Raw genomic sequence first — 10184 nt, forward strand, 5'->3', positions numbered from 1 at the left:
CATCACGATTTCGCTGCGCCGATTCAACAAACACCGTCCGTGTCTCTTGATTCGCAAAATGGACCACTCATGTCCACTTTAGTGCCGATTTTCGTGCAAGTGCTCAAAACCGACAACATTCGGCACGTCCACCTCTCGGGCGCCAACAACATTGTGTGTCTGGACCAGCTCAAGCTCGGTATTCTCGCGCGCTCCTGCGTCTTACCTGGCGTCTCGGCGTTTGTGTGCAGCATCCTCTTTGCCTTCCGGCCCTTCCGTGGCGTCGAGTACGAACGCAGAGGTGCGGTATCTGATCTGATATGCATGCGTAGCCGCTCGCACGTGTGGGCGTCTGACTTTCTTCGCGGCTGCAGCAACGATGTCTACGACGTGCGCGTGCCGAGGTTCCTCGACGGACTTGTCTCGTTTGCGTTCCTGGCGTACGTGCTCTTCCAAGAGTTTGGGATCGTCCCGATTGCCATGGGCCACAACGACGAGTACCGGCTCTTTCCTGCGAAAACACGCGTCCGCTGCGACTACAAAGTGTACATCTTGTCGACGTCACCCGACTGTTCGCGGCGCGTCGGCGCCCTCTCCCTCACCCTGCTCCAAAAGTGCAGAATATTGTCTATGGGCTTGGAGACCAACGAAACGTGTGTAGGTACCAAACGATGCTCGACAACTTTGACGAAATCACGCGCGCATGGAACAAGCACTCGTTCACGTCCAAGCTCGCGACGCGTGTCCAGCAGTCCAGCCGGCGGCTGCTTCTGACGCGCACGACGCATCGCACGTCGCTTGTCGACAGCTCGTTCTATTCGATCAAGTCGAACGGCCGCGCGTCCGAAGCCGACTCGGATGCATCGCATCGATCCAGTATCGTTGTGCCATGCACGACCGAGACGGACGTACCAACGAATGGCGATGACGGCACGACGCAGGATGCGACCGAGCCATTTGTCTCTGCCGCACCGCAGCCAACGTCGTTTCAACCGCTGCCCAAAGTCATCGAAGGTGACGACGAGTCGTCCGAGAAGATGCCGTTGCCGTCGCAGCCGCACCCGGCCAAACGCCTTCCGCCCTTGAATGTCGCTAGCGCGACACCGCCACCCGACGCCAGTGCGACGCAGGTCGTCGTTCAACAGGACAAGAACAGTCGGTCCAACTCGCAGCTCTCGCTCGACTACCTCTCGTTCCTCACAACGCGCGTGCCAGACGACTTGGAAGATCACATTCTTCTCTGCGGCATGCCCAACATGCTCCACGACTTTGTCGCGCCGTTGCGGCAGCCCAATCGTCCGCAAAAGAAGTTTGCGGCTGTCGTTCCCATCGTGGTCTTGAGCGCGACGCCGATCTCGGAGAAGCAGCACGCGAGCATTGCGCACTTCAAGCACGTCTACTTCCTCCATGGCTCCCCACTGCATCTGCACGTCTTGACAACCGCGTGCGCGGCCAAGAGCAAAAGCGTCGTCATTCTGAGCTCGACCAACGACGACGACTGCGACGACGAGCCGGATCTCGTCGATGAAAACATGATTGATACCGATGCGCTGACGCTCTATCGGTTCGTGACGGAGTTTTGTGAAACGAGCCGTCACCCGGACATGCCGCTGCCTCGGATTCTTATTGTGCTTGTACGTGGTTGCTGCCGATAGGAGTTGCTATATTGCGAGGGAATGGCTAGAACCGGCCGAGCAGCCTCCGCTTTGTCAAGGACGAACACAACAAGGAGCCTGCCGACGAAGAGACGGTCGAGATCCTTCGTGCGCACAAGCGCCAAGTACTCTCGCGCTCCGATGACCCGCTCGACAGCATTTGCACCCCCATCTTTGCGTCCGGTGCGTTCCATAATATTTTGCCCGCATGCAGAACCGATGCGAACGCTGGGAGTGTAGGCAAGGTCTTTTTTCCCAATGCACTCGACGCGCTTCTTGGCACATGCGACAAGCACGGCAGCATCATTGACCTCATGTACCTCTTCATTCTGGGCGAACCGCCGCGGGGCGACGAGGCCGGGCGATGTCTCGACCAGATCACGATTCCGCCGACGCTGTGGGGTCGACCGTACGGCGCGTGCTTTGAGAACCTTCTTTTGCACCACGTACGTCCTTCATGCACACATGTGTCGTGATGGCTCGCTAGAATATTCTGTGTTTGGGCCTGTATCGCCCGCAGACCCAGCAAAACAGCTACGTGTACGTCAACCCGAGCGCCGACGTCTTTGTGACGCCCAAAGACATTCTATTTGTCCTGCGATAAAAACGAGGACGAGTTGTCCACGTCGTGTAGTTGGAACTATCGCCTTTTGTAACAAAAAACGACTATTTAACGCCCGTCGCTCTATCAAAGATGGATGAGCTGTGGGGACGTCCACTCGAACGGAGAGACGGCGGCCAGTGCCAAGTCATCCTCTTCGCCTTTGAACGTCATGTGGTGGAGACCCAGCGGACTTGACGCGGCATCGCTGTCGTTTGGGACACATATGTCCACATCGTCTTCTATGGTCTCATTGCTTAAGTCTCTATCTCCGATGCAAGCATGTACCCTCGTCGAGTCGGAAGCGGCTGTGGACTGGTGATGCAGGCAGTGACGAGTCGCGTGCGTGGCCGTCACGGGTGCAACGCTGGCATACCGTCATCGAGATGACCGTCTCGGACAACGGGACGTCCCACTTATTGCAGCAGCGCGTGCACAGCACCTACAGACTCTGTCGTTTCCACGAGTCGCCACAAGAGTTCACTTACGTCGCCGCAGCCCCGGCACTGGCGCTTGACCGATAGCCAAGCAAACTTGTGGTAGCACACACTGCAGTACTCGATCGCGTCCTTGTTGGGGAAGGACGACGTCGGTGTCTCGAGGAGCGTCTTGAGTCGCTGCGTGATAAAGTGGTCTTCGAGGTTGAGAACCTAGAGTCCGTGCATTAATACAGTACTAGTATTGTACATAACAGGAGATACTCATGTACCTGGCTCACGTGGCGGCGCAGCACAAAGTCTTGTGCGAGGACGGGCGTAAAGCCCGGTCGCCGCGTCACGCCGCACAGCACATTGTAGTACTCGAGCTCGCCGGGCCGGGCCGTCTCCAAAACGACATGGCCCGACTACGGTCCACAGGTGAGACGACTCGCGCCGAAAAGATGGGATCGTAGTACGCGGACAAATCGGGATCGCACGTAACCATGCGACTTTTCCAAGGATGGACACGACGCGAGCGCAATCGAATGCATGCAGCGGACCCAGCCGCGCCGGACGCGCTGTGTCGCTCGATCGATAAACGTAAACTCGTCATGGACCTACGCGAGTTGGACGCTGTCTTATGCGCTGTTTCGAGCGTTCTACCTCGAGGTAGCAAAAGTCGCGTGCCTTGAGCCCGATCGGCGTCTTGGCGACCATCCAGTTGACGCCAATATAGTGCAAGCCACCGCCGCGGGCCACAAGGGTGTAGAGCGATTGCGTGTTCTGCACGAGGTGGCCCGTCACGCGGCTGTACGCGTCGCACTTGGCAGGTGTGTCGAGGACGAAGAAGTTGGCGACGGCTTCGAGGCTCGCGCGTACGTGCGTGCGCGCACACATGGCCGCCTCGGGCACATTGCCATCGATGTCGACGCCCTTGTGAATCTATGCGGAGACAGGCGATGATGACGGAGTTGACACTGCATACTACCGTGGCGCGGCGGCCGGTGCGGTCGTTTTGGAGCTCGCTATCGAGCGGGTAGAGTGCGGCGAACGCGCAGGCATTGCGCACCGTGAGCTTGCACGCGATGTGCGCCTTCTCCATGAGTCGGTCTCGCTCGCAGCGCGAAAGCGGTGGGCACTGGAAGAGGTCGGCAACCATTCGCGTCGGCGCCCGAAGCTTTCGCACTGTTGCACTGTCGCCGATCAGAACCCAGTGGCTGCATCATCCGGATAATACCGGCCTGTTTCGTTGACGCGCAATATCCGGAGGATTCGGTTTCACAACAAGCAGAGACCATTCGCGACCAAGGACCGGTGATCAAGGACAGTATATTTTAGGGCCCCAGGACCAACTTTGTAAAGGGACAAGACACAGTCGAGACGTTCGATTTTGACGCTACATTGTGATGACATGACAGCCTTGCGCACATACGCAGAGGCCACGCTCGATGTGTTGGATTCGGTACTATACTTTGATCAAAAGAAGCGCTCCCACCAGGGTAGGACATTGTTATCTAGACGTACTACGTAGACTATTAGTACCGGTACGTAGACTCGTGCGTCGACTGCAAATATGACGAAAATTGACAAAAATCCACGCTCTCTTTGTTATCTTGACGATGCGACCTTTCTATTGGCAGCCGACCATGCAGCACGGTAGACGCGAATATTCTTCTACGTAGTTCAATATATTGTCACTAGACTAGACACGCGGTGTGTTTGCGTTGAGGTCATCCGCCATCCCATCTCTCGAGCATAACTGCTCGTCGGTCTACAGCCCGCATGTCACATGCGCCTCAAGTGCGCGCACTTGGAAACGGCAATGTGGCATGCGGAGGATCCGGATACGCTGGCCACGTACGTGCCACGGCAAGTTCGCGAAGCGCATGGAAGACCTCGTGGCCCGCTTCGACGCGCTCTGCGCACGCGTGGACGCGGACACGCGCTGCGCCTTCCTGCGCTCGATCGAGGTCCTCGACCGCGCGATTGACATTCTCGGCCTCGACAAGATCTGCTTCAGCTTCAACGGCGGGAAGGACTCGACGGTCGTGCTGCACCTGCTGCGGATCGCGGTCGCCAAGCGCGTGCTGGCCTCGCTCGCGCGCACGCAGCAGCCGCCCGAGGCCTTTGAGGCCGCGTACCACGCGGCCATGCAGCGTATGCCCGTGCTGTACTTTCACACGACGGACCAGTTTGCCGAAGTCAACGACTTTATCTCGCACTGCATTGCGACGTACGGCCTCCAATGCGGCGTCCAGGCCTGCTCGTTCATGGAGGGTATCCAGAACATCATGGACAAACGGGGGGTCCAAGCATTCACGATGGGCGTGCGCAAGGGCGACCCGTTCACAGACGACCTCGAGCACTTTGCGCCGAGCTCCAAGGGCTGGCCCGCCTTCTTCCGCGTCAACCCGATCTTGCTCTGGAAGTACGAGTATGTCTGGGTCTTTCTCCAAGAACTGCAGCTCGAGTATTGCTCTTTGTACGACCAAGGGTACGCCTCTCGACGCTGTCATAGTCGATTCTGACGACTCGGAATTAGGTACACGTCGCTGGGTAGCATTCACAACACGGTGCGCAACCCCGCGCTTGCCGTGACCGATGCCACGGGCAGTGTAAGCTACCTGCCAGCCTACCGTCTCCAAGACGGCAGCTCCGAGCGCTGTGGTCGCGGCCGCGTCTGCACCAAGTGATAGTGATAGAAGTACATAGTCCGCGTAGACGTCTCTAGCCTTGTCGTATATGCCCTAAACCCATCGACACGAGACTCCCAACGTTGTCTTGTGAGCTATGTACCCTTTTGGTATGTGGTCTGAGCATGGACGTGCGCTGGTCGATTTTGGGCTTTGGTTGAAGCGAAAAGCAGAGCGCAGTAGTCGCTTGGTGCGAGTGACAGGCGACAAGAATCTCTCCATTCTACCGTAACAGCAAAGCGACGCCGACACGCGGGCTACTACTAGAAGAGTCCCCACGTTCGGCGGCCCACGCGGCTGTAAAAAAATGTACTTTTTAAGGGAATTGCCGGCATCGCCGTCTGATTCGGCTTAACATTGCCGTCGCTTGCAGCTGCCGCTTGGTCTGGTCGGACGGAAATTGTATTTAATCATTTGAGAAATGTATGCTTCATTTGGTGCGAACAATAAATGCGATCGCTCTGGTGACGGCGTCGATTTGCACGCTCCCCGGAATTCGCACATGACGTACACCTCTCTGCAGAGACAAGATGCGAAGCAAGTATTGGGCTGTCTCGACCACTTTGAGTTTGCTCCAAAAGTATGAGTGCGATGACGCTGCCGCTGCGCCCCGACTACTTCAAGTGCCCACCGCTGATGCGCTGCGAGAAGGACCAGCTCATTTCGCTCGGGCAAAAGATCTGCAAGGACGTCGTGCTCAACGCCATGTCGATGCAGCTCGCGCCCGTCACGCCGTGCTCACCAACGCCAAGACACGGCGCCGCGCGCGCGTACGTTCAATCTCCAATCGTCAGATCTTATCGTGCATCATCGAGTAGATGCGCCGAGGCACCGACGTCTTCAACCGGCAGCTCGATGGCATGTGCGCGTACACGCAGATCCCGTCGACGCTCGCGCAAGTCGCCGACTTTTTCTACCTCGACACCAACACCAAGCTCCGCGCCTATGCCTCGGTCGTCGGCCAAACGATTTTGGACCGACAGACGCTGTATACGCTAATGGACCACCCGGGGCTGACCACGCAGCGCAACCAGCTCATGGCGCTGAGCCCGCTCCACTACATTGGCGTCGAGTGGATGGTCATGGAGTGTCCGTTTGGCGTCTCCAACCGCGACACGTGCTTCCTCGAGGTACTCTTCGTCTGCACACTATTATGGTCGATACGACTTCGGCGCAGGCGCACGACGAATTCGAGTTTTACGACGAGCGCGCCAAAGTGCCGCGCCGAGGCTTTGTGCGCGCCGTGCACTCGATCGACATGGCGTGCTGCCCGCCGCTGCGCGAGACACACGGCCTCGTGCGGTCGTCCTTGGTCCGCGTACGCGCCTGTTTCGAGTCTACGAACCACAGGACAATATTGTTGTTGCGATTGGATAGTCGGGACACATTTTCATCGAGACCGACGACCCGAACGTGCTCGACTATGTCTGCGTGTACGTGACGAATCCCAACGGCAAAGTGCCGCGGTCCGTCAACCTCAAGATGCTCCACCACCAGTGCGCGCGGGTTTGTCTCTTGAAATGATACGAAATCATCCGATGCTGACAAGGTAGGTGGTTGTGTAGGTGCTCAATTTGGAAGAGTTTTTCCACCTTGAACGGATCACGTCGGCGCTGGACCACGGCGAGTTTGCGCCCGTGGGGTCGTTCCAAAGCAAGGCCATCGCCAACTTTTGCGCGTGTTGCGACAAAAAGTTTGGCCTCTTTTACCGCAAGTCGCATTGCCGCAAGTGTGGCCACGTACTACGTTTTCGTGTGGATATCGGTGGACCCTCATCCTCCTTGGGTGCTGCTCTAGGTCGTGTGTCACCAGTGCAGTCGCAAGTGGCCGATCCAATTTCGGAAAACATCGACCGTGACGCTGCGGCTCTGCCACGTATGCTTTGTCGGCAGCGCAGGCGCCAAGCCGCTCCCGACATCGTCCGGTAGAGATGGCCGACGGAAGGATAGTCTCAGAACGAAGATTTTCATTGTAGCGCTGACGGGCCTTGGCGACCAGCAAGGAACGGGCACGTGCGTCATGAGTGATGACGTGAGCATTCTCAGCAGCTCGGTGTCGGCACCAAGCGACGTGCCGTGTGGCGACACCAACAATAATGAAGGGGAGCAGACCGACTACTTTGAGGCGGACGACCACCCTGCGATGGAAGGCATGTTCTCATTCCACTCGTCGTGCCGGTCGCTGCACTTTTCCAAGAGCTCGTTCAGTCCGTATGGCGACGACAGCAACCTTGGTATTTCCATGTAGCTCGTGGTGTGAGTATATATAAAATGTATTGATTCTGTCCTTGCTCCTCTATCATCGCTGCAGAGCTTCGCCGCAGGAATAAAGCAATAATGACAAGCAGAACAACGCCCAGTTGGTGGCACGCGCAGGCTGCATCGCAACAGGAGGCAACGCGACGAGCAGGGGAAGATGTCGGCCCGACGCAGCCGTCCATGATGGCACGTCTCATGGCGCCGCCAACGCAAATAGTTTTTGAACCGCAGCCCGATATCCGCAGCGGCAACCGTCGCTCGATGTCGTGTACGGTGTCAACACCTATCAGTATAGTAGCAGTACATATAACAGGTCCCGTGCGGGGTGAGCTGGTAGAAACTTTTGAATGCGAAGCGCTGCTTACCCGTATTTGCGACGACGGCGGGTTGGCCTAGACAAAGTCGACGTGCGACCTTCGCTTGCTGTAGTCTTCAATGTGGCATCGCACATGGGTCATCTGGATCATCTAATTCTTTCAGAGCTTCTTTGACGCCTTCGTCATGAGTCGAGTTAGCCTTCGTCGATGAGGTCGCTGCGGCGGGACCCTCACGCTTCGCAAGTCTTGTTTTCCTTCGGGTCTCTTGCATCTTCTGCGCTTGCCACTCCCGGAAGAGCTCCGCCTCGTACACCGTTCGTGGCTTCACCTGCTTCTCATGAGGCCCCATGGTACTAGAAGGCGTTCTTGCCATGACCGCGCAATTCCGCTGTCGGGATATAAAGGCGCGGTGTACGTGTTAGGTGCGGCTGTGAAGGCGACGAACCCTGATAAGTGCGTCGTACAAAATCAAGTGTACAGTAATGCCCATCGTATGACAGCACTTAACAGGGACTACAAAATCGCACTTGACGGGACATGATCTTCTATACATGTAACTAGTACCCGGATTATCAACGTATCAGCGTATCAACTGCTCACTTGTTGTCAGAATATCGCAGCCACTCGCTCTCAGTAGTTGCGTGGGGACGGTTGGGTGGCCGCGCGTGAGGCGCATCACAACGCGCTCTGTGTCAGACGTCACTGTCTGGAGCAAAGCTGAACTACAAGGAATGCGAGTTGTTTTTAATACAGTGTAGTTACTACATTTGGCCAACTTTTTCAAAAAAAGTTGCTACCTGGCGGTACCAGGCGGGATATCTTGAACAAAGTATCCTTGTGTAGTAACTTTTCTAAAATTCACGCCGATGTACAGTCAAAACGCGGTTTAATAGCCGGCTTTTGTTAGGGGTAGGCGCCACTAAACGACCTCGCTTCAGCAAATCACGAACAGCCAATCAGGGTTCACGATCGAGCGAATCTAACCAATCATGAGTCAATTTTGTGGGCTTCAGCCAATCGCATCGCTTCGAGCGATTTTGAATCGGTATTCCACATGGTTTTTGTTGGGTACACGACCGGGCACATGGTCTTCGTCGACCTTCGTTCTGGATTTCAACCAATCACACAGCATTGACTGTGAGAATGCCCCGAGGCCGAGGACCCGAGCAGGAGGTTCCCGATCGATTGCGCCCGCGACGCAAGCGCTTGACTGTGGACAAACAAGCCGAGATTGTCGAGCTTCTCAAGACAACGATGCTGTCCCATGAGGCCATCGGCAACAAGTACGGTGTGCCTGACATTGAATATACTTGTTTTTTGTATACATTCGAAACCATGTGATTTAGCCTTTCTGTCCAGGTTCGTTGAACGAGGCAGTGAGTACCACTTCTGCCACTGAACGACCATGGCTGCTAATCCACGGTTTGACTGTAGTAACTTTTGCAAAAAGTGGGCCATATGTAGTAACTTTTGAAAAATACTCGTTGGAATGCACACGGATCAAAGTGTCCCGGTGTGTATCATGTCAGTATCCAGACTTGATACTCCTACTCATCGAAACTATTATAGCCCATGGTCATGCGAGTCCAGGGATCTTGATGCGAGTGTAGTGCGTGCAGATGAAGCCGTCAGGTCTTGAGCCGCAAGAGCTTTGCAGGAAGACCTTTGCCTTGCTGCACGTACAACCGTCCTTGGCGGCAAATGCCTGCACGCTAGAGCAAGCGGCAACCACTGACGCCATGGCCAAGTGCGCCAACCAGACCCGACCTCTAGCCAGCATAGATGCAGTACCAGTAGCCGGCATAGATGCAGTAGTATAGCATGGAGCACCTTGGCTTAGACGAACTTAACCGAAAGGTACCCTGTTTTGTCATAACGCTAGCCAAAGAAGACTTGGGGCAGGCTTTGGGGGCAGGCTGCTCCGGCAGGCAGATCCCATTTTCGGCGGCTGCAGCGACCCATGGACCAGCCGATGCAGTGCGGGTGCCACGCCACCGCCACGTGCGTCTTGCACATGCCCACAGACGTCCCGATGCCCGCGGATGACCACCTCGAGGCTGCGTGGAACAGCGACGATATTCCGGCGCCACAAGTCGAGCTGTATGACCACGACGCCTGGCAGCACGGCGCGTAGGCCTCATACGCGTCTTCCATTGTTCCTATGTACTTGACCCACTCGGAGGCTGAGTCGTAGCGCTCCTACACACCACACGACGCTGCGTCCGCCGCTTCGCCCAGCTCGTCACGCAGTCACCATATTTC

General features: G+C 56.4%; 4 protein-coding genes across 4 annotated transcripts; 3 read left to right on the forward strand and 1 right to left on the reverse strand.

Moving 5' to 3' along the window:
- Window positions 1–69: 69 nt before the first annotated feature.
- SPRG_16731 (hypothetical protein) lies at window positions 70–2238 on the forward strand (the record flags this gene model as incomplete). Its single annotated transcript, XM_012356040.1, has 6 exons — window positions 70–266; window positions 312–593; window positions 641–1613; window positions 1664–1817; window positions 1875–2080; window positions 2122–2238. The coding sequence occupies 6 exons, from the start codon at window positions 70–72 to the stop codon at window positions 2236–2238; spliced, it is 1929 nt and encodes a 642-aa protein (XP_012211430.1).
- A 262-nt stretch (window positions 2239–2500) lies between these two features.
- Window positions 2501–3813, reverse strand: SPRG_16732 (hypothetical protein; the record flags this gene model as incomplete). Its single annotated transcript, XM_012356041.1, has 6 exons — window positions 2501–2677; window positions 2724–2885; window positions 2945–3079; window positions 3131–3271; window positions 3318–3596; window positions 3643–3813. 6 exons carry the CDS (start codon window positions 3811–3813, stop codon window positions 2501–2503), a joined length of 1065 nt encoding a protein of 354 aa, XP_012211431.1.
- Window positions 3814–4523: 710 nt separating this feature from the next.
- Window positions 4524–5429, forward strand: SPRG_16733 (hypothetical protein). Its single transcript, XM_012356042.1, has 2 exons — window positions 4524–5148; window positions 5197–5429. Exons 1-2 carry the CDS (start codon window positions 4541–4543, stop codon window positions 5345–5347), a joined length of 759 nt encoding a protein of 252 aa, XP_012211432.1. The 5' UTR covers window positions 4524–4540; the 3' UTR covers window positions 5348–5429.
- A 509-nt stretch (window positions 5430–5938) lies between these two features.
- On the forward strand, window positions 5939–7271 carry SPRG_16734 (hypothetical protein; the record flags this gene model as incomplete). The annotated part of the gene is made up of 6 exons (XM_012356043.1): window positions 5939–6121; window positions 6166–6477; window positions 6525–6665; window positions 6725–6853; window positions 6913–7086; window positions 7145–7271. Coding segments are annotated over 6 exons (1066 nt in total), but the record flags the coding sequence as incomplete, so codon positions are not given.
- Window positions 7272–10184: the final 2913 nt, after the last annotated feature.

The sequence above is a fragment of the Saprolegnia parasitica genome (genome assembly GCF_000151545.1).
Source record: "Saprolegnia parasitica CBS 223.65 unplaced genomic scaffold supercont2.360, whole genome shotgun sequence".
NCBI lineage: Eukaryota > Oomycota > Saprolegniomycetes > Saprolegniales > Saprolegniaceae > Saprolegnia > Saprolegnia parasitica.

Excerpts from the sequence above, each read along its gene's own strand:
- SPRG_16733 (XM_012356042.1), top strand. The coding sequence starts at position 4,541 with ATGGAAGACCTCGTGGCCCGCTTCGACGCGCTCTGCGCACGCGTGGAC. Across the intron at positions 5,149-5,196 it reads TGCTCTTTGTACGACCAAGG|GTACACGTCGCTGGGTAGCA; the intron begins GTACGCCTCTCG and ends ACTCGGAATTAG.